Raw genomic sequence first — 24,672 nt, 5'->3', positions numbered from 1 at the left:
CTAATTTTGAACGCGGTTCCTATAAAGTCATCTTATACCATCTCAGAGATAAAATTTAATGTCTCTGGCGTGTTTAGTGCTTGATTTATCGCGCTTTTAGTAGTTTTTAACAGTACCGTTATATGGGGAGTGGGCGGAGTTGCCACCCGATTTCAACTATTTTCACACCGTCAATAGAAGTGCTAAAAACATTTGCTTCCAGTGAATTTTGTTATTATAGCATTAGCGGTTTAGGAGATATGCACGTTAAACCTATTAGAGGCGGGACCACGCCCACAAATTTTAACTGCAGATGCCCCTCCCTAATGTGATCCTGTGTACCAAATAACAGTCTTGTATCTTATTGCGGAGCTTAGTTATGGCAAGTTATTTGTTTTTGATTAATGGCGTTTTGTGGGCGTGGCAGTGGTCCGATTACGCCCATCTGCAATACCAACCGTCTCACAGTACCATGAAACATGTCTACCAAGTTTCATAAAGATATCTCAATTTTTACTCAAGTTAGAGCTTGCACGGACGGACGGACAGACGGACGGACGGACAGACAGTCACCCGGATTTCAACTCGTCTCTTCATCCTGATCATTTATATATATATAACCCTATATCTAACTCGATTAGTTTTAGGTGATACAAACAACCGTTAGGTGAACAAAACTATTATACTCTGTAGCAACAAGTTGCGAGAGTATAAAAAAGTATTATTAAGGAAATCAGTAAACGGATTAAATAAATATGCGGATTTGCTAACTCTTAAATGACAGAGCCTAAGGTCATAACTGTAAAAGTTTCATCAAATTAAAAAAAAAGAGCGATTATCTCCATGAAATTATTCAAAAAACGTCAAAGTTGCATCAAAATGTATCCTCAAAGTCTATTTTTAAACCTAGAACAGGGTATCTAAGTTTGTAACGAAGTTTGTAACACCTAGAAGGAAACGTCGGAGACCCTATAAAATATATATATATGTATAATTGATCAGCTGATTCGATGTAGCCATGTTCGTCTGTCTGTAATTTTCCACACATCAAGAAGCAGCTCATTTGTCGGAACCTCCGACAACGGATCACTATAGCATATAGCTGCCATACAAACTGAACGACCACAATCAAGTTCTTGTATGGAAAGTTTTTTTCGTGAAGGATATTCTAGCTTCCGTGCAACCGAAGTTTTCGTTTTTTCTTGTTTTAACATTGATTATATCGTTAAAGGAGGTGTAAGTAACTCTGGATACATTGATATTATAAAGGACTAATTTGAGACGTAGTTACGTTGTTTCTTTCAGCAGTTAGTCCTATATATCAAGTTTTGACTACTAATCACAAAAGTGAATAAGAATATTGAATATTTTCAAACACGTAACGGAATATTTTACTCAAAAGAATATAAAAACTCTAAATGAATCCAAAAACCTCGTATATTTGTTTTCGGTAATGAACTACTGGGTCATTTTCAGAGCGCATGCATAAACAAAAAGTCTTGAAGAAGAGGACAACGATTACATTGACTTTTATAAGGGTCTAATGGAGACCGTTCTGACTGATTGCATTTTTAAGCTTCATTCATATTTTTTCATGCTACTCATTAGTTTCTACGGAATATTTAGTCTAAAATTATAACAATTTTTGGCATTAAAATTATCTCGATGCGAGAATGAAGAGTTAACTAGGCGAATAGAAAATGTTTACAATTTAATTTCCGCTTATTAATTACTCTCTTTTGCAAGTGAATACTCACCGTTGACTCTTGCATTAAAATCTTTTGATATTTGTTGGAAATTTTATGGTATTTCTCCTGATATTGCAACGCCGTGTGTTCGAAGCGCTCCTCATCTTCATAAGGTAAGTCCTCAACACTTTCATACATGCAGTGATATCTGTGGAAACAAAGAATTCGGTATGGATTAGAAAACAATAAAGTTGAAATGGTAAAACTTTTCGGCAAACATACCTTATAAGCCGTTTGACAGCCTCCTCTTTGTTCTGAAACGGATTGACATAGTCGGGATTCAAGCAAGCCTGCTGATCCAATTCCAATTGCCGGAGAAACCTGAAGTAACACACAAACAAATTATAAGCTTACAAATAAATATATTGTATATGAAATAAAAATTATAAATATTCGAGTGATAAATTTAAGAATTCTGATAGTCGAAAGGCGAAAGTTGTGTGGAGTATCGCGTATTTTCAACCAACTACTCACAAAGAAAGGCGTGCAAGTTTCGGCTGCGGTGACAAACTCTCCTCGCGTCTGAACAGGTGAGCGCCCAGCATGGTTGCGGGAGCATTGCTGGTGGTGGTGAGCGCGTAAGAGCTGTTCGTGTTCTGCTGCAGTTGCATGTTTGCTTGAGCATTTGTTGTTGTTGTTGTACTTGTGGTTGTCATAACTGTCGCTCCCGTCGCCGCGGTTGTTATTGTTGCGCCGTTCGCTGTTGCTGCTGTTGTTGTTGTTGTTGACGTTGCATTAGCAGTTGTTGTTACGCATGTAACATTGGTCGTTGGCGGCGCAGATGTTATTGTTGCCGCTGTTGCTGTCATCATTGTGCTCGTGTGACCGGCGCTGGTAAGTGCTGTTGTTGTTGCGCTGATAGGTGCCATGCTAGGCGCTAGCGTTGACAAGTTGCTGCTGGGTGCTTGCGTTATAGCGTGTAGCTGCTGTTGCAACACATGTTGTTGTTGTATGAAACCGCTTGCGCCTGTTGCAAAATGCATGGTTGTCGGCGTATTGGCAACACTGGTTGCCGTTGCAGCTGCTGAGGCAGCGATTAATGGACTAGAGAACACTAGTGGCGGTGGACCGTTCATAAGAGTTGAACTACTGGCGCTGCTGCTCGCTACTAATACTGGCTTTTGCAGCATGAATTGTTGTTGCTGCTGTTGCTGAGGTTGAAAAAGTAATGCTGGCGCTTTGGAGGTTGGCACGAGCGTTGGCTGCTGCTTCGGTTGGCTTAGCGGCATGAGTGTGCTAATGTTGTTGCTATTCGAATTTTGTGTGACCTGATGTTGAGTGGACGTGACAGTTTTGCCTTTACCGTTGATGTTGTTATTGTCTTTGCCACGAGAAACCGTTGCGGATTGCTGCAATTTCGATTGCTGTTGTTGTTGTTGCTGCTGCTGCTTGTTCTGTTGCATAGTTTGATGATGTTGCATCGGGTAGATATGAATACGATGTGTAACACCAGCCTGTGTCTGCACTTGCGTCTGTGCCTGCTGGCCAGCGATGGCACTGCTCATCGATGTCGCCGTCACTGTCATGGTGGACGAGTGATTATTTGGCTGTACGACATTCGCCGGTACGGCCGAAGTGTTCGGCTTGCCTACGCCAACCTGTTGCTGCTGTTGTTGTTGCTGTTGTTGCATTTGCGGCGGTTGCGTCATCAACGTTATGCCAGCGCCACTGCCGATGGGCGGCATCTGCAGGTACGCTTCCGGCGTTGGCATCTCTTTGCCCGCGGCCAGTATGCGTTGCTGCTCGGTGTACAGCCGTTGCAGCGCCACATTTATTTCGGGGTCGCTCATGGGTTTGATGTATGCAGCAATAGCGGCTGGATCAAAGTCCGACGGCAGGGGCAGTGAGGTTAACAGCGACTTGTGTTGCAGCTTAATGGTGAGGAATTGTATTTGCATTTGCACTTGCTTGAACATTTGTTGTTGTTGTGCGGTCAATTGAATTGTTTGCACACGTGAGACTGTGTGTTGTGGTTGTTGTGGCGATTGCTGCGGTAGCTGCACTTGTGTTGGCTGTTGTTGTTGTACTTGCAGTTGTGTTTGTTGTTGCAACACATTTGTGCTGTTGGACGAATTAAGCGCCGAAAGTGATGGCGGCTCGTTATTTATGCTGAAACTTGGCGCCACAACGGTTGACGCAGATGTCAATGTCATACCGTTACTGCTGCTGTTGGCAGTGCTAACAAGGCTGTTGTTGCTGCTGTTCGTTGGTGTGGTCGAACAACTAACAATATTGGCGCTGCTGACGAAGCTGCGAATACTGGGTGATTGCAACAACATTGAAGCGGTGCTGGATGGTTGGAGTTGTTGTTGCTGCTGTTGCAGCGCAGTTGTTGTCGAAGTAACAAGTTGTTGCATGGGCGCAGTTACACCGACTAATTTTGTTGTTTGTTGTAGCGTTTGAAACGGTTGTATACTATTGGTGCCTGTTGTTGTAGTCAAATTGTTGGACGCAGCCGTTCCGCCGACCTGTTTGCCGCTGGCAACATTTGGCTGCACAATTTGCACTGGATTATTGTTTGGCTTTTGTGAAAGTGGATCTAACTTCGGCATCGGCTTAACGACGCTCGCGTTTTTAATACCTGCTGTGCCGCTGGCGACGTCAGCAGCTGTTGTTGTGGCTTTCGGCTTGCGCACGGGCTTCTTCTTTGCGACTGCGCCCGTCGACGCTGCATTTCTTGGCGGCTCCAATTTAGCCTTGCTCTGATCGATGATAGGCGCCACATTGGCCACCTGCTTGGTAACGGTATTTGTTGACGCTGTGGAGTTGTTCGTGTTGACGCCGCTGGCTACACTGCTCAATGGCTGGATGGGTTGCGGATGCACTATTTGCTGTTGTGGTGGCTGCAAACGTTGCTGTTGTTGTTGCACTGCTTGCTGATTCGCGCTTAACGTCGTGTTCATGGCCAACAATGTTGGCTGCGGCTGCGTGCTCGGCGGCAGTGGATTCACATCGTTAAAGTGAATCTGCCCCAACTGCAGGCACTGCGCCAATTGCTGAGCGTTGATGCCGGCTGGCGCGATCAGTAGGCGTTCGGTGGGACCAATCGAGGCAGCGGTTTGTGTCGGACTAATTGGCGTGATTTGATTTGTTTCGCTATTTAAGGAGAAGATTTGTTGTGTCGCGGCGTTGATTTTCGGCAATGACACATAGCGTTGTTGGCTCTGTGCAGCCAACGATGCGGCACCAAGTAGCGCATTGCTCGGCGGCTGTGGCAGCATTGGCTGTGGCTGATGTTGTTGTTGTTGTTGCATTAACTGTGCCATATCCTGCGCTCTCGCGGCGTTCAACATATTTTGTTGTTGTTGTGCCTGCTGGAACGTTTTTTGCTGTTGTTGTTGTTGCTGCTGATGCTGCATCTGCAGTTGTGCTGACTGCTGCGGCAATTGCAATTGAAGCGTTGGTCCTGTCGTTCCATTCCCAGTGGTACCACTACTGGAGTGTGCCGTTGGCCCAGCATTGAATTGTAACTGTATTGTGGGTGTTTTTGCTCCCACAGCTGTTGCGACTTGTGCGGGCAGCGTCAGCTTGCTTATAGCACCCGTGTTGGTGGAAATCAAAGTTTTAGCTTGTTGCTGTTGCAATGCGCTATTCATAGAACTTGGCGGCAGTGTTGTTGCACTTAATCCAACACGATTGTTTTGCATATTGCTAGTTGCACCGATATTGCTGTTGCTGCTGCTGCCACTGCTGTTGTTGCTATTATCCAATTTGGTTGGCTCATTGATTATTGTCACATTTGGCAGCGCGCCTTTGAGTAGCGCCTGCAGCAATAGCTGCGACTGCTGATCTTGAGGTTGGTTGGCATTGTGTCGCAGTATCAGGCGTTCGCCTTGCTCGGATACAGTCAATGTAAGATTGCCAGTGAGTTGTGGCATGAGCGCCGCTGCTGTTGCTGGCGAGCCGACCGATATTGACACATTGCTGGGCATGCCGGTGAGCTGTGGTGGCAAAATGGTGGCACTGGTGAGGCCCGGTGTCGATATTATGTTATTATTGGCACTTCCGCTGTTCGCAGCCATTGAATTGGTGGGCTGTTGTTGTACTGTCGGTGTTTGATTAGATGAAGCCGCCGGAGTTGCGTTGGATCCTGATGTTTGTGGTATGGCCACTAGTTGTACCTGCCTGCCATCTGTGGTTAATTTGATAGTGGCGGCGGGTGATTCGTGTGTTTGTACGTTTGCCTGAGAGTTTGGTGGTTGAAATATAATATGTTGTTGTTGTTGTTGATGTGGTTGTTGTTGCTGATTGGACTGCGTTTGATATTGCGAAGTGGGCGGTAGTGTTGCCGCCTTAATATGTAGTCCTAAGGAAAATAATTGTATTATCGGTAATTTTTTTAGTTTGGAGAAAATTTGTATCGTAAATATAACAAAATATATGTATATATGGTATATAATACCCACTTAGGTTTGTACTACATACACCAGATTTTATGCATTGTTTATATCTTCTACGGCAAGTTCTCGTAGTCCAAAGCAATGCAATTTAAGTAATATATGCATATATTACTAAAAATAAAGCAATACCTAAAATTTATCACAAACAGTTAGCATCCAACTAAAATTGTTTAAATTACCCAATTAAGAACTACCATGTGTTTGTTTTTTATTTTAGTTAACTGTAATCGGTTTGCTTTTAAATGGTTTGCGTCATGACTAACATTGTATTACTGTTGTTTTATTAATTTAGTTTATTATGCAGGCAATGTGAATAGCAAGAAGAAAGTATATTATGACATTTGTTGTGGATACTAAGTGAAAGCAATTATAAAAAATGCACTATATGACATTTTGGAATTTATCATAGCTAAAACAAAGGTAATCAAAATCGAATCGTTTGTCGAAATGCAAATTTATGAATTTGTTGTGCACTTCCATATTAATCTTTTGATAAAAAATTCTAACCTTAAATTCAAAAAGGACTATTCCCATCTCACATGGAACTTTATAGAAACTTTATGAATAAATCTATGTATGATGTACTTTCAACTAAATAAGTTTTGGTTGAGTAATTTTTTTTTACTTAAATTCAATTACTATAACAAAAACAAAGGCTGCTTACCTCCTCCTGCGCCAGCGGTGCTGTCCAAAATCGGCATAATTTGTATTTTATTTTCCACAGCACCACAGCCGCTATTGTGATTTGGTAGCATTTTCGTTGTGTCCACCTGCGAGATTTGTATATTGCCAATTTGGCTAGGAACTTGCGGCGCACCCGCAACCGTTGCGGCCAATGATGACGCTGTTGTTGGCGTTGTTGTCACTGTCGACGTTGTGTGCGGTAATGTAGTTGAAGCGCCCTGCTGTTGTTGTTGTTGTTGCTGCTGAACTTGAGCAGCTGTGGCTGTCGGCATGGCTGGTGTTTGGGTGGTCGTCAATGAGGGCATCACTGAGACACTATTGGTTGTGGTAGTTGTTGTTGTAATCGAGGCGGCCGCTGCAGTGCTTGCTGTTACTACAGTCGACGCATTCGTGATTGCAATGCTGTTGTCTTGCTTCTTACCATTGCGACGCACAGCTGGTTTGCGTCGTGGTTTCACCGTTGCAGTTGTTGTTGTTGTGGTGATAGTTGCGGGTGTCGTAATGGCTACTGTGGGATTGCTATTAGACGTTGGCAGTTGAGGTGAGGCGCCGCCAGCTGTTATGTTGAACAGCGATTGTGGCTGCGCTGGCGTCGGCTGCATTGACTGCAACTGTGGCAGATTGTTGGCGGACGACATGGTGAAATTCATTGTCGCTGCACCGATTTTATTATTGGATTGTTGTTGTTGTTGTTGTTGCTGCTGCTGCTGTTGTTGTTGTTGTGTTGCGGCAGCCGCCGCCGCTGCTGCTGCTGCCTGTTGTGCCAAATGCTGTTGCGCTTGCTGCTGAATTTCCTCCGCAGTCGGCAGTCGTGGTATCGAGATTGTGTATGGCGTTGAAGCCGTGTCATTTTGATCGATTTTAATAAAGATATTGTGCGGCTCTGTCGTATCATGACCAGCATTGCTGGATGCTGTTGCAGCACCAAGCGCGGCTGAGGCAGGTATTGTCACGGTAAAAGGCAAGGAGTCTGTGCCATTTTGACTGGGTATCGAGATCATTATGTCGTTGGCGTTTGGTGGCGCCGGCGCTTGTGTCGTTGATGTCGACGTTGCATGCGTGGGTGTTTGTGGTGGTTGCGGTGCGTTAGACGCGGGGGTGGATGCTCTATCATCGTGTGTGGACATTGTGTCCATATAATCTTCATCGTCGTCATCATCCTCCATGATGCCACACAATTTCATAACATTGCCGAGATCGAGTTTTGGTCGCGCTTGCTCTTGCTGTTGTTGCGGCGGTTGATTAGTTTGACTGGATCCAGTGTTGCTATTGCAATTGGTGAAGGTCAGTTTTACATTTTGCGGCGACGTTTGTGAAAATTGCAGCTGCGGCATGACGCCGGTGCTGTAACTCATGCTGACAGGTGTGTTGAATTTATTCGCGATCGCATTGGCCGTCGATGAGGGTGTAGTATTTGGAACATTTTTTACTTGTAACGTGGGTGAGGACGCAGTCGTTGTTACGGCTGGCGATTGTACTGCAGCCGCTGCTGCTGCTATGCTGGCGGCGGTTTGTTTCTTTTTACGAGGCTTTGCCTTCTTTTTTGGTTCAGTCTGCTGCTGCGATGACTGCTGTTGTTGTGCTTGCAATGACCCATTCGTTGCACCACTGTTTGCTGGGTTTGCGTTCATCATCGAATTTGCTACTTGTCCATTAGATAGTTGCTGTTGTTGGTTTATGGTGAGTGTGCCACCAGTGATGCCCGCGCTCTGTAGCAATGTGGGTGTTGGCTGACGTATTGGCTGCGACGCCTGTGATGTGCTGTGTGTCAAACTGGGTAGCGTACTTTGCTGAGCATTGAACATATCAACGTTAGAGCTGGAAGAGGTTGGCGGTGGTGGTGGCGTTTGGAAGGTCGCTCCCGCCGCTGCTGCCGCCGCCGCCAACTGCTGTATGTTAGCACCACTTAACTGATTCAAATTGATGAGTGAACTTCCACCGGCTGCAGCATTGCTTAAACTCTGCTGGAAATGTGCTGGCAATTGCGAAAGTATTGTTGCTGTTGTTGGTGAGGAACCGTTGGGCATTTGAATTTGCGTAATGCTGCCACCGTTTGCCGCTGCGGCTGCTAATTGCAGATTTTGCAGTTGTGCTGCTACACTGGGACCCAACAGATGACTGGTGTTTATGGTGGCCGTTGTGGTGAACGGCTGATGAGATCGTTGCTGATTTGATGCCGAGAGGGCTGCATGCAAGCCAGTCAGCTGTGTTATGGCCGGATTCTGAGGATTTGTTTTAATCGTTTGTATATGATTTGCAGTCTGTTGTATGAGGTTCGCCTGTGAGGACACAATGAAGGTGGGAGTGGCGGCGGCCAGTTGCATGGTCGCACCGTTTGTACCCAATATACGCAATAGCTGTTGCGGCTGTTGTTGCTGGAGCTGCGCCTGCGGTCGCGCATTCTGTATCACCAGTGAGGGTGTGGCTGTCAACTGTGGTGTGGGTGGTCGCAGTATTAGTTGTACACCTTGCGGCGTATTTTGCTGCACCAACACTGGCATTTGATTGAGCAACAATGGCTGTTGCGTCGTTAGGTTGGCTGTGGCGCCTGTTGGTAGCAGGATTTGCTGTTGATGACCGGGACCGCCAGAGGTGATCTGTGCCTGTTGCGGCTGTGGTGATTGCGAGATCTGTGGCATTTGCGCCATATTATTTGTGTGACTATGTACGGTGGCGGTCGCTGCATTGCCTCCACTCATTTTAGATTTATGTTGTTGTTGTTGCTGCTGCTGATGCTGATGCTGTTGACTGGCATCGTTGTACGATTGTTGTTGTGGCTTTGGCAGTATTTGCTGTGGCGGTTTTACGGACTTTGTTGTTGTATTTGTTGTTGTACTGCTAAGACTGCTGTACGACGTCGGCGTCACATGTGTTTGAACTGTTGCATTGCTGCCTATCAGTCGTTGCTGCAACGTATGCTGTTGGCCAGCTGGCGCCGCAACAATTTGGCCCTGTGGCCCTTGGATTATCTGAAAGACCTGTTGCGTATGCTGCGGCTGATTGGTTTGATGTGGCGCATTGCCGGTTATAGTGAATTGTTGCTGCAACATTTGCATTGGTTGTGGTGTTGACGGTTTGATTGTGGCGGCGGTAATTGTATTGCTAGGACTCGGTATTGGACTGTCAGCTATCAGCGGACTATTGCTGTGATAGTGTTGGAACTGTTGTTGTTGCTGTTGACTTAACGACGTCGACGTTGGTAGTACTGTTGCGGCGGCTTTTTTCGCTTGACCTTTTGGGCAACCAGCCACATTTGCTGTCGCAAACGAACTCGACGTGTTGATCGCTGCTGCATGTGATTGCCCATAGCCGCCGGCTACAGTATTCGAGATCGAAGACGCAGTGTGGCAAGTTGTTGGTGTAACAGCACTGCTGAATATTTGGTGATGCTGTTGATTAAGTTGATTTTGTTGCTGTTGCAGCTGCTGCTGCTGCTGCTGAGTAATGCGCTTATTGCCCTTCTGCAACGAAAAAGTTTTTAAGGTTTATTTTAGTAAATAAATGTAAAAGTATAAATTAACAGCAAGATTAAATATTCGAGGCTCATACTTACCTTATTTAATTGTATGTTATTGGATCCAACAAGTGTGGTGTTGAATTCATTGCCGGCTGCAGGTGTGGTTGCCGCTATCGCTGCACCCCCCACACCGGCTGTCACACCGATAACACTGGTCGCTGCCGCTGGTGACTGCGATGGACTTGGTTGAAATACAACGGTACCGGCGTTCGGACTTCCATTAGTGAATTGATGCAAAGATTGTCTGCGTCCCGGTGTGGCAGTTTTTCTTTCCTATAATACAAGCAGAAATGCAAGCAAATATTAACAAATGCAAATACATATTTTCGAAACATTCAATAGTAGATAGCACAAATACTAACCTGATCGTGTGTGGCGCTTGTTATTGTATTTCCAGCTACGAGTAGCACATCCTGCGGAAATGGCGACAATGAGGGTGACGGTTGCAAGCGTGGACTAGCAGATATCGATGGTGACGGACTGGGCGTTAAAAACGGACCCGGAGGAGACAATATTCCTGCGAAAAAAAGAAGATGGTTCGTTAAAAATTATGAAGTTTTGTAGTAAAAAACTATATATAAAAAGTGCAATATGACTTGATCGAATAACAATAAAGAATTTGTTGAAGCTCAAAAACTTCAAATTTCATTACCATATATAATGCTTGAGTATTAAATTTAACTGTAACTTTTGCGCACCGAACCAAGTGGAGCACTAATAGTAGTGTCTAAAAATCGCTTCTTCTAAAGATGCAATAGATCATTGTCGATCGATTGTCAACAAAAATATTTGCGGAATTTTAGTTGCTCAAATACAATATTATCGACCGATATATACAAATCACTTATTCAAAATAGCTTTTAATACTTATTTATTTATATTCCCTGGTGTGATGAATGAGTGAAAAACAAAGTAAAGAATCGTTAATTTCGGCTGCATCGAAACTATAATATTCCTCAAGGGTCAATTTCCTATAGCATAAAATAGTATAAAAGATATTTGACACGATTTTCATAGCGCAATTGTCATACAAATACATATAACATATGTTATAGTGATCCGAATTAAAAATTTTAACATTGCCTTGGACAATAGCCTGTGCGAAATTATGTGAAAATAGCTTTTCAAATAAAAGAGTCTTCCATACAAGGACTTGATTTTGATCGGATAGTTTATATGCCACGTATATGCCACAGTGAATCGATCTAAAATTCGATTCCGATCAATTCCAGAGTATAAAAAGAATTAAATCAGACTGCAAGAAAACAATAATTAATTTTTTTTTCACTGTAACATAAGTATGTATGTATATAGGATTTTTTCAACGAATTCACTGAAGTGGTATATAAAAACAAAGTTTCAACATTTGCTCTATATATTTTGCATAGCAATATCTAGTCACTTGCATCTTCCTGCCTATATTCAATATTAAATACGATTTTATTTTACAAAAAAAATTTTAGCAAAACCGATTTGTGTAATGAGCAATAATGATTCGTTGAGCGAAAGCGCTTCAGCTGAACTTGAAAAGCGTAAATAATTGACCGTAAATATTACAAGAATTCCCCTGACGCTCACCAACATCTCAAATGACAGCACTACTTATTGTTGTAAGTCCTCTTAACGCTATTCAAAACCGTAAAAGGACGACCAAAAAAATATAAATATGTAGAAAATTATTTTAAGAGCAGTTTATGTAAATAATCCAATTATGTAAAAAGAGAGGAAGAAAAACAAACAATGAAGAAGAAGAAGAAATAAAAATATATTGAATGTAACTAGCCAACCAAATTACAAAAAAAAGTATAAAAATAGAAAATATAACAGAGCAGAAATATATGCATATAAGAAAGGGAATTACTTGAGGCAGCAGATACTGTTTATGTTTCTGCCGAACCAGGAGCACACATAATATTTATTTATTGACAATCCACACGGCGTTTGGCCACAAGATGCAAAAGGCGAACATGAACTAAGTTTTGTTTTTGTTGCCAAGTATACACACACGCACGTGTGTTTGTATTGCTTGTAGGTGTCGTGCATGAGGACTCTCGATTTTCCACACTTCACCGCGTGCAAAATAATGCGTTTGTTGCAAGAACGCACAGTGTACGTTACATAGAAGGCATGTGATTCGTTGCAAGAGCAGCAGCAGAGGCAGCTAGTGTTATTGCTGAGTACGCTTGTTGTTTTTGGTTGGTGTCGACATTCATTTGTGTGGTACATGCATGTCGTATTTTCGCAAATACTACTACAACGGCTATTGTTATTTCAATACATCACCCCAAAAGTAGCAGCTTGCCGCAGTTTGCATACTGCTGCCACATACACAACGCTCATTCATCAGCCTAGGCCGCTTGTGCGTGCCTTCAAGTTATGCTTGAACTTCGAAAATTCGTTGCATCAAAAGACGCAAGCAAGCAAACAGCAACTCTTTCAGTTGCAAAACAATATTTTAGCCGATTGTCGTTGATTCAGTTGATAGAAGTATGTATGTATACGCCGAAGATGAAAGAGCGAAGAAGCTATGGATGTTTAGATGCTATGTACATATATATAATATGTATATGTGTGTGTATAGCAAGTATCGCAGCATATATTTAGAAGCATATATTTAGGTGAGCAAGTAATTTTGATAGCGACTGTTCACCGGCAAGGTTTGGCTTCTGCCTATTAAGTTAACTGCTTCCTTAGTCTTTGGCTCGAACGCTAAAGGACTGGCTCCAACACTGTGTAGTCAGTGCTGAAGCTCCTAACTTACGTGTCTACACATATGTATGTCTTGTATGTGTGTGTAAAGTATTGAAGTTTGTCACGTTGTTATAGCAGTAGTCACAGCCACAAGAACAACAAACAACCGCCACCACCAAGCAAAGCTGCCACCGCCCCAACCAACCAGAACATTATGCGCGCTAGGGCAGCCAGCCAGCCAAGGGCTACCCACCAACTATGATTGTTGGTTGTGCTATAGCATCAACAACAGCATCTGCGTCAATAGCAAGATTTTGGTTACCGTGGCACTTGGATTGGCAGCCCGGCAGTCGGTCGTAGCAACTTACCAGGCAAATGGCGGGTGACAAGCGGGCAACAAGACGGGCATTTTAACGCTGCTCTTTCGTGTGCTTCACATTTTCTGACGTTATTCGCCGCCGCTTGGTTTGTGATGTCTTGCAACATTGCTTGGACGGACTGTTTGTTGGTCGTACAGTGTATTTGTGTGTGATTGCTCCAGGTTCCGCGTCACAATATTAACTGGGGGTTGCGGATGTACTGTATGGAGTTCTAACTCACGTATGTATATAAGTATAAGTAAGTGTGTATAATTCTGGCGTTGTTTTTGTTGCTACTACTTGGTGACCGTGTGGTTGCCACGTAAAGGCGTTTTAAAGGATATCGAGAAGTATGTGTGTACGCCGTGCTGAAGCTAGATGTTGTAGCGAAAATAATCAACATGAGGGGGATGCGGGTAAATGAAATCAGCAAGTAAGGAAAAAATTTTGAAACAAAACGTCGAGTGCACATAAAAACAATGCACGAATATAAAGTAGCAAACAAAAGCAATACAAACAACACCAACAATAATACGAACATTTTTGCTGGAGAATAAAAAATTTAATCCTGCAGGAGTGTGCAAGCACCACAGCAGCAGCAGCAGGCAGTAGCAACAGCAACAGCAACACTTTTGTCTTTCGCCATAATGCCAGAGTGTGGATATTAAAAGCAATAGCAAGCAAAACAAGTACCACGAATGTAACAAATAAAAGCTGCCCAACAGCACTCGGGAATACGTAAAACTGAAGCGAAAATCAATAAAAGTGTAGGCATGTGCAATGGGGGTAGATGCCATGGAAGACAAATATTCATACGCGCACCGGATAGGTGGAGTATTAAGACACAGATATTTACAATATATGTAATAAGCGTGTGTTAAGGCTAGAGCTGTACGTTGTTATGCTATGATGTCGGACGGTTTTACTCTTGAGTCTTAAATATTTCTTGGAAGTGCACAATTCGGTCGTTGCTGTAGTGAACCTTTGACAGCTAACACACAGGCGCATATACCCTGCAGGTACAAGGTACAATGCGCGCTGCCTGGTGTAATAAATTTGTAATTTTGAGCTATTGAAAATTATACATAGTTCTGCAGATGTTATGAAAATAGTAGTAACTACTAATATCATTTTTACTAATAACATAAGAAGTGGGGAATTTAAGCTTACATTTTGTATAATAATTTCTTGTTTGTGGGTTAAAGTATCTTAAGTCGACTAGAACATCTTCACCATAAATTCGATGACTTTTCCATAGGTTTCCAACACTTGTTCGGGATATTCAAACAATGGAATAATAATCAAGATACGCAATTTCTTGGCAAACCGCACGAAAATATTTATACATCCAATATTTAATGCAATTTCATTGCATTTTTTTTGAATTATTTGGTAATATTTTATAATTTCTAATATTAAAAGATTACACATAAAATCGAACATCCAATTCGAAGCGACTTGTTAATAATTAATATCATTTGTCTAAAATTACAGACCATAAGTGGGAGGCCAAATATTTTGCAAAAAACTTGACAAGTGCATTCCGTCTATAAAAATTTTATTAATGTTTTAACAAAATTGGTTGTTAACACAAACTACATTTAATGATCAGCTGATACGCCCGTTTTAAATTGACAGTGCGCACGTCAAACATCCATTAAAATTAATGGTGACATCAAATGCATAAAAATGATTTATCATTATTTTTATACTAATGCACTCATAAAATTTGCTTAGCATTTAAGCGTTGAGAGTGAATAGCCCTTGAAAGGTTATTAACTTTTTCTTTTCAACGCGCAGTTAACAGATGTTTTGCCAAATCTTGAAGTTTAATAAATTAATATATTATAACAAATGTGAGTGTATATATATTTAAGGCAACAACTAAAACAAATAAACGAAAATATTGTGACTTGCAGGTGTCTGTGACACTCGCAATGCATAATATATGCACATGTATGTATGAGTGTATGCACAGCCAAATCCACCAAAAGCCACAAGAATGAATAACAAAGTATGAGTAAAAATAAATAACAGCTAAAAATAAATTTAAGAAGAGGACGAAAACAAATATAATAGAGAATTCTCAATGCATCAATGCTTATTTGCATAGAGCACGCAAGCGAATTTATCGTTCGTTTGCTTTGTTTGACAAAAGAATTGTAAAAATTAATACAATACATATAAACAACAAAGTTATGAAAAAAAAACAAAACAAATATGACGAGTCTAGTGAACCGCCTTCACTGCGACCACGAAAATTTGGTCAAAAGCGTGTTTCGTGTTACGGTGTAATTAAAGTGAAAACAATAAAGTGTTACACAAGTGCCGAGAATCACAATAACAATAATGAAAACGTAAAAGCCCCCCATTAAATATGGATTAAATTCATCGCAAAGTAGGCATAAATCGAAAAAATAACAAATCACTTAAGAAAGCAAATCAGTTTTATAGATACACATACTTAAGTAAGCAATAATTTTAATGACGATAAATCACTGCTAAAACAACAATTACAATTGGCACTGTCCTCAATGGCGGCTATTAACGAAAAGCGAATGAACGAATTAAAAAATATTAAATTCAAACAATTCATTTGTACTCGAATAAGTGCTACGAGTGTTTTCACAAAAACAAAAGAAACAAAATATACAAAAAAAAAAAAAAATTACAAATTAAATGCTTATTTCTGTGCCTACAGCGTAATGCATCAAATTCACCCGATTTATGTATGGTATATGTTGGGATTTCTTTTTTATGGACCTGCCACTAAACGGTATTCCCCCAGTTCGTGCGCACACACGAGTCATCACCACCAATGGACAACAAAACGCTTACTTTGATTTCACAAATTAATATGTATGTATGTATGGGGGTATGAAGGTACGTCTTGAGCACTTCCAGCATTGCTTTGAAGAGGTCTCGAAGAGTAAAGTGCGCACACGGCTTTCTTTGTAGTGAAACACTTTGAGGTTATGTAAATGGAATTGTAAATTCAAAGACCGTCGGCAAAGTGGTCGTAGTAGGCTTTCGCGCCCGTTCAAGCATTTAATTCATTCATAGCCGTTCAGTCGCGGTAAAGCTCATTTAATGTTACTTCTGCGTCAGAGCGTCAAACATACAAAATTGCTTGCAATCTAAGCGTTTCAATGATAAGTGTAAACAAAAGCGAGTATGCCGTACAATAGGCGATATGACGCGCCCACTTTTCGCTTGCTGGTTGCAATGGTGTGATGTGCCCTGCATCGCTGATGTGTTCTGGTGTGATGTGGTGGATAGCGTGTCATATTTACCGCCATTTTCCCTTTAAGAGTGCTGCCAAGTTCAGTGTAACGACTTGGCTTTCTGTTTGTTTTGTTAATGACGCACTTGGGGCGGTGGGCTACCCGATGCGGGGAAAACTATTAAAGAACGAATAGGTGGAGTTAAGTAAGAAATATATAGAGAACACTTTAAAATAAAGAATAATAAAATTTAAAAAAAAAATGAACAGTTAGTGGGGTTCTAAATATAGAGCATACGTGAGATATGTGTTTGCACACGTTTTTCAAATAAAATTGTTACACTTGAGATCTCACGTATTTTTATTGAGTTTAATTAACGAATATTTTAATAGCTAGATAAGGCTTCGAGTACTTTTTTTTATCAATTTAACTGTAAGAAACAATGAAATACGCAGAAACTGTTAGCAAGATTGATGTGAAGTAACAGTGAGTAAAGCAGTTGTTCTGTCGATTGACTCCAAAGCATGTTAAACAGTAAACAGTAAACCCCTATGTGATATGTTTTAAAATCGTATTAACGCTGACTGCGGATATTTGTTTCGATTTATGAATTTAGCCACTCCAGTAAAATTGAGTTATTTAGATTTCTTGTATATAACTAATTGACATTTTACGACCTCTTTCCGCAATTAATAATTTTGGAATTTTTCATTATGAACATTAAAAGGCGGACTTGTCAGTACAATGGCGGTATTAATCTGTTGCTTGATAAATAAAATGAAATACAGAGCTGTTTATTATTTTTTCTAAGCCGCTGGTGTTTTTTTTTTTGTATGGAGAAAAAAAAAGAAAAAGTAAGTTGTTTCAAATGTGTGTCGTTTTTTAAATCGAAGTATGATAAAATTTTTTTTTTTAATAAGAATTAAAGAAAAAAGGTCGATTGTTTATTTTTATTAGTTTATTTTCATTTAGCTTATTTCCCTTTAACGTAAACATAAGCCAATTAGCACATGCTCAAGCTTACTGATTGCCATGCTCAGGTAGTGGATTAATACAGTGTTCGTTAACCTATTACAATTGATGTGATGCACAATTCGTGACTGATTTGGTTGTAAAGCAAAATATTGTTGCGAATTGATTGGTTTATCACGAAAACTCGAGCCTATAATTTGGATTTTTTTTTTTATTTTGCTTGCATCGAAAGGGAACGTATGTAACTGTTTTACATCTTCATACCCTGTACAGTGATCGATCAAAATCAAGTCCTTGTAAGAAAAACCTTTTGCAAGATTTCTTCGCGTGGATTATACGACTAAAAAACGGCTACAATAACCGACCAATTTGTTCAGATCGGACGACTATAGCACGTATACTTGTACATAGCTGCTATAAAAACTAACCAATCAAAATCTAGTTCTTGCATGGAAACTTGTGAAGTGTATTTTAGCTTGGGTGCAATCCAATTTAACGTTTTTTCTTGTTTCAATTTAAGTATGCAAATACTACATAAAATCCATAAAAAATAGTTTGAGTAAATCTCTCTCTCTTTTTGCATCGAATTCTACATGATTACATATTGCATTCAAGGGGAAGGGAACTAAAAATAACTTTTAAGCTGTCTCATCATCCGTTATTGCCAGCATCAAATAGTATGTTATTGACATTATGCTGTCAAGCGGCTAAAATTTGTAAACTCCTGCCACTTTAGTGTCATTAAAACAAACTAAGTTGTTAAATGCAATCAGAATCGGTTAGCGATGATATAGAAGATGTGTGTTTCATTATAAAATTTGTTACATTACTCACCCCTCTTCTAAGAATTTCAAAACGTTTTCGGCAAAAACTCATTAAAGTTTTGCAACTTCGCAGCATAGTCAATAGCTACTTTTATACACATACATACACACATAAACTAAATTGATAAGAGTGCTAAAAAATCAAATGTCTTAATTGTGAAAGTTCAGCACGTGAACAAGATTCCCACTGATGGGTGAGTAAGTGAATTAGGCCAGACAATTGAAAATCATGTGCTTAAGCGCTTTGCCTTGTTATATACGTATACTACATACATAGTACATACACATACACGAAATTACATTCATTACGTTTTAATTAAATATATACATATTTACATTTAAAGATGTGTTTGTCAGCTTTGTAAATAACACAGACTGTCGGTGGATTGTCAGATAATGACGCGATATGTATAAGTTGTGGCGTGATTACAACAAATACAAAATACACTTATACATACATATATTCAAATGGATACAGAAAATAGTTTAACAAAACTTTAACCTATAAATATATTGCGTACGCACGCGAGGATTTGGCGACGTCAAGTGGGAGGACATATTGTCGCAATGATAAGGCATTTGTATGTATAACAAAATTTCAAAATAAAGTAAAATATGATTGCAGAAAATAAGCAAGAAACCGCACAGATGCTAAAAATATATGTATAATTGTAAATATTCACAAAAAAGAGCGCTAACATGTCATATTTTTTCCAATTGGCCAATATTGTACAAAAATAATGTGCGAAATTCAAAATAATAACCGCAAGCGATTAGTAAAACACACGCTCTGTCCGCGTCATTGTATATATTTGTATATTATAGAATGGTCCGCGCACTTGACCGGCACCACCAACTCACTGGCACATTGTGTGTCATTAACGCTGAAATTATATTTTCACAAACGCTACCCGAGATAAAATAAATGGTTAAATTGCCACATTTTGCGCGCTCTTTTGATACCGTTATTTTTGATGTTAATAAAAACACCACAAAAATGAAGTAGCACTGCCAGAAAATAAAGTACGGTTTACATGCTTTCGGTCCAGGTAAAGCAAAGATTAATGTGTAATTCAAGCGAATATGTAGTACTTAAAGATTGAAATATGTATGTATATATTGTGTGAGTCTCACCGTTTATAAACGGTTTATGACATTTTAGGCAGCCAAGATTTGGCTTAATTTTCCCTTTCGAATTGTGATAGCATGTATCCACACAGAAAAAGCAAAGATTCGTGTGAAAATATGAATGAAAAGTGGTTGCAGCTGTGGGGCGCACTCGCCTGATATCATTTTTAGATATGGTTAAAAATGTATCCAATGACAACTACAAGTGCACAGACTTAACTAGGCGGCAAAACAGTCACCTGCTTAATTCCGCTCTTCGTAGCAAAACAGGTACCAAAACACATGACAGTGAATGAGCGCGTTGTTGCCGTATTGTGGAAAGTTTTGTTAAAATATTTCTGACACGAAATCGGTATTTGGAAACATAGTACTATTTAAATTATTTTCATTTAAACAATACAAATTTCGAAATTATATATGCATATTATTTCTATATTATTAATTTCTTCTATATACAGTTTACTGAATTGGGTGAGTGATTTTTCATAGACATAAAAGTCAACTAAAAATATATATTTTTAAATTACTTCGTGGTTTTGAAGAATTTTTAAAGAATTGTTGGTAAAATATATTTTTTACTCTTGATTAACGGTTCCTTTCTTGGCAGTTGTGGTGACACGTAAAAAAATACTAACACTGCTGTTAAAGCCCTAAAATATTTTTATAGAAAAATTATAACATAAGTACATATACCATATATGTATATATTTCCACTCATCTCAAAAACAAATATAATAATAAAATATATAAAATTGTATATCCTAACACAGCTTGTTACATTTGTCGATAAAAGTGTGGGCTAGAATTCTTTGCGGTGGCAACACTTTGCGAGAGAGATGAGAGTATGAGAAAAGTGACTGCGCCGTGTGAAAAGGTGACCATCTTTGGCAAATAAATAACAGAGACAGTTGGTAGTGTGGAATTGTTTGGAAAATCGAAACTAAACCAAACAACAACAACAACAAAAACGACGAGAGTGCACAAATGATGCAAATAAATGTAGTTACAATAACAAGTATAGAGAAAAACTCATATCAACAATGTAAAACAATACTAAATAACCAAATTTTACGGTAGAATGGCATTTGTTAAGCAACAAAAGGTAGAGAAGGAACAAAAAGCAACTAAATTAGCAGAAGTATTTGTATGTATGTAGTTAATTAAGTGATGAACACCCAAGTAGTAATATCGATGGCGTAAAGCAGCGCTTAATCTCTTTAATAATGATAACAGGTTGCACTTGAAGCCCGCAAAACAAAGAAATTCAAAATTGTGGATAAGTAGCAACAAAGCACATCGCATTGAAGCACCAAAATGACCAAAAGCGCTAGCTGCAAAGCAAATGGTAACAAGTAATAGCCAATAAAGTTAACAATAACAACAATTGTAAGAAAAAATCTCCGAACACCAGCTCAGCATATTAATAGCAACTCCAATTCTGGCAACAACAACAACCACAACTTGCAAACACCAACAGTTCAACACAACAGTCGTTGACTTTAGCGGCCACAAAGCCCATTGAAAATACAATACTATTAAACATACAAACAGTCAAACAGCCAAAACTTCAGCATTAATGAAGTAGCTGAAGATGATCAAGCTAATAATGATGATTAGATAGTGTTAATAATGATGTTGAGGTTATTGAAGAATCACAGAACAAAAATGCGATAGGAAACAAACATGACGGAACACTTATGCATACAGCGCCACAAGCACACATTGCCGTGTGTGAATGTTTGTAGGACTGTGTGCATGTGTGTGTGTACAAATGCCGAAAAAACCTAATGGGAAAAATGTATCTATATCTGTTTTTGTTCTTGTCGCCACTTTTGCTAGAAGCTATAATACTATTGACATGACTGTAAATGTCACTGTTGTTGTTGTAGTTGTTATTGCTGTTGTTACGGCTGCTCCTGCTGTTATGCTATTATTGTGGTTGTTAGTTTTTTGGTCTTTGCACCATCAACATTTTAAGCCTCTGCGCCGAAGATTAACTATAGATATTTAGATTTTTACGATTGTACATATGCACATACAGACATAACAGCGATTACATACAATGTATGTATTTTAAGTTAGTTAACCAAGATTTTTGGCTGTGTAAAATATTTACACATATTAATACTCACTATAGAATTGCGGAAAAATTTTGAAAATATTTTATTACACAAAAAAAAAAGTTTAAAAGTGACTGCTTTGCTAGTTTTTTTCTCTAATCTTTCTTTTTAATATTTATTCAATATTTTCTTGACAAACATTTTTTTTTTTAAATTTTTAAATTTTTTTTCACTGACTTAAGTGTATTTATTTTATATAATTATTTTTTAATCAATAGGTACAATACACATTTCTTTTTTTTGTTACTGCGTACACAAACAGTTGATGTCACATTTGCTGAGAGTAGATAATATTTCTTCGCTTCGCTTCTCTTATTTTATTTATTTATTTTCACTTTCGTTTGTGTACTTTGTGTTGATCTACTTTTGCCACAAATCAAATTTGCATTTCATTATCTTTTAATTATAAATTCAATAACATCTCATTTATTGCTCACTTATAGACGAAAAAGCTGGCGACTCAATTTCTTCGCACACACATACACTACGGCACGTCACTACACTTTACCGATATTTCGTAGATAATTTTTTTCTATTTCTATGTCGCACGGGTGCACTTTAACACATTTTAGTTTATTTTATTTTTTCACTATTTATTTATTTTTTGTATATATTCTTCTATTATTTGTTAGAATATTTACACTGTATGTGGTTGTTGTTGTTTTTTGCTTGCAACTTGTGTATACATATCTATTATTTGACATCGCGCATTCATATAGATTATGCACAAACAACAACAAATAAATAAAGCACATATAAAAATTTATATTACACGCGACGGCATTGACGAAGAGACAAATAGAATTTTGCTGCCATTCATTGCTCCCCGGCACGTAATACTATTCAGGCTAACCACACAAAAAATTTCATATCCCGTCGTCGTCGTCGTCATCGGCGGCGACATTCGACGTTCTCATCGTTGCCATCAGCACACAAAAAAGATCTCTGCAATAACAGCCAAATACTCGATTAATGTATACAACAACAGAAGGGAGAACCGACCGACCAGCAAGTCAACCAACCAAACAACACACAACAACAGCACAACAACATGACAGCAGCAGCCGTAAACAGCACAAACACACAAGCACACATACACACAGTCAACGGTATAAGAACGGTGTGGTAAAAAGGAAGTGACGAAAAAAGGTACGTATATATTTGTTGTATACGAAACGAAGTGAAATGAAATGAAATAAAAGAAACATTCAGTCAACATATTCGGTATCCGTATTCGTACGTGTGGTGCGCCATACACGTAAAATCACTTAGCCCAGAGAGCAACAGCAACAAACACACAAGGTAACACTGATACATGCATACAAACATATGTAGATACATTCGTTTACTCGAAAGCATGCAACAGCACAAGCATAAAGCAGCAGTGCGGCAGTGTCAGTGGCAACACCAAATGCGAACCGACTAACGCAAAAACAGTAACAACATTATTTAATAGTAACAACAGTGCGACATGGCTTAAGCATATCAACAGAGCGCGCGCACAAAAAGCGATGGCGTTGCCAGATGGGTACTTTAACGCGGTTTGTCAACTATTTGGTAGAAGAGCATGAAATTTACACAATAAATAAATTATATTTTTAGTTAGTAAAATATATCGTTATATCTCTGCAATTTACAGTTATAAATTTCTATGCTAGTGTGAAGTACATTAAATAATTTTATTAAATGCGACTTACGCAATATCTAATAAAAATTTATAGAAATCGTCTTCTAAAATGTAACAATAAAGTCAGAAGTTATTAGATAATTTAATAATCACCAATAACCTCAAATTAAATATAATTTAATAATCACTAATAATCTCAAATTAAATATAATTGAATTGCTGGAAAATTCTGTAGGCATATTTAAAATATCAATTTTAAACTAATTTCGAGTACATCAATTAACCCATTTTAAAACTGATTTATATTTGAGAATATTCAGCAATTTACAGGTATATATGTACATGTACTTGTAACTTTAGACGAAAAATTTTCTCACCGCCAGACACAAAAAAATTCTACAAAAATTCACGAAAACCGCGTTTCTTCTGACTTGCAAATGAATAAAAGTTTAGGAGAGACGTACCGCTAGTTCCAATATCGATATTTATTAATAAACCAGTTTTAGCTTAAATTAACATGTGGAAATAAGCAATTATTGGAACATAATTAAATACATATAACTATAATTTCTTGCTCAACATTTTATTTCATTTAAACAACAAAAAATTACAAAAATAATAATAGAACTACAAATTTATATTTATTTGAATGTCATTAATATATTACCCGCATTAATTATTTACAATCTAAATAATAAAAAAAGCCATTTATCAACCCTTATCACCAAATTGCATTGCGAGCAAAAATCTGGCAACGCGGCAGCGAGTAAATCGACTATACCAAAAAATGAGTTGAATGTTGGCAAAGAATTCACAAAAATGTTAAAAAGCAAAACGTACTACGAGCATGCATGGATGTGCGGCTCATACACATTTCTCACGTGCAACAACAGCAAAAACAAAAACGTACGCTGTTGTTGGTTATTGTTCTTGCATGGAAATGATGTTAGACATATTGCAATGAGATTAATGCCCTACGTTTGCGTTCGCCTCTCAATGCGTTTCAACTGTGAGCCTCTCTCCACCGCTCTGGCCACACATATGTGTGTATGTATGCGTATGTGTGCGCATACGTAGAGCTCAAATAGCAAAGGTTTGTTGTCACTGATTCCGGTTTTTCGATATTTGCTGTTAACGCTGCTAATCAAACTCGGATAGATGTGTGTCTACACAGGTAAAAATATATTCATATTTATATATTCAAATTTGTGTGTGCAGCTACTAAAAGCTACCAAGACAGCAGAGTAGTGTGTGTGTGTTTGTAGAATTCGGAAATAATCATTGCACAAAAGTTTAGAATTAAACTTCGATGAGGTGTACGTGTAGAAATAACTGTAACTTAGTCAATATTGGAGCTAACATTAATGTACGTCAGGACAAATCGCAAGAGATTAAGAGA

The 24,672-nt window shown here is 39.0% G+C and overlaps 1 protein-coding gene and 2 long non-coding RNA genes across 3 annotated transcripts in view; 2 read left to right on the top strand and 1 right to left on the bottom strand.

Moving 5' to 3' along the window:
• Bicra (BRD4 interacting chromatin remodeling complex associated protein) overlaps nucleotides 1–24,672 on the bottom strand; it is a 98,958-nt gene that overhangs the window by 3,843 nt on the left and 70,443 nt on the right. Inside the window, exons 2-7 of the mRNA XM_036358567.2 lie at nucleotides 10,691–10,845; nucleotides 10,365–10,601; nucleotides 6,792–10,272; nucleotides 2,202–6,033; nucleotides 1,950–2,048; nucleotides 1,737–1,875 (exon numbers count right to left, since the gene is read on the bottom strand). Coding sequence (XP_036214460.2) covers nucleotides 1,737–1,875; nucleotides 1,950–2,048; nucleotides 2,202–6,033; nucleotides 6,792–10,272; nucleotides 10,365–10,601; nucleotides 10,691–10,845 — 7,943 coding nt within the window. The remainder of the gene's footprint in view (nucleotides 1–1,736; nucleotides 1,876–1,949; nucleotides 2,049–2,201; nucleotides 6,034–6,791; nucleotides 10,273–10,364; nucleotides 10,602–10,690; nucleotides 10,846–24,672) is intronic.
• On the top strand, nucleotides 6,408–10,964 carry LOC118680147 (uncharacterized). Its single transcript, XR_004975654.2, has 2 exons — nucleotides 6,408–6,547; nucleotides 10,726–10,964. It is a non-coding gene; the product is annotated as an uncharacterized lncRNA (long non-coding RNA).
• LOC118680149 (uncharacterized) lies at nucleotides 21,795–23,257 on the top strand. The gene is made up of 2 exons (XR_004975658.2): nucleotides 21,795–22,795; nucleotides 22,859–23,257. It is a non-coding gene; the product is annotated as an uncharacterized lncRNA (long non-coding RNA).

Source organism: Bactrocera oleae, chromosome 2 (assembly GCF_042242935.1).
Source record: "Bactrocera oleae isolate idBacOlea1 chromosome 2, idBacOlea1, whole genome shotgun sequence".
NCBI classification, from domain to species: Eukaryota; Metazoa; Arthropoda; class Insecta; order Diptera; family Tephritidae; genus Bactrocera; species Bactrocera oleae.
The sequence above is the reverse complement of the archived record's forward strand: the minus strand, read 5'-3'. Positions and strand labels throughout refer to the sequence as shown.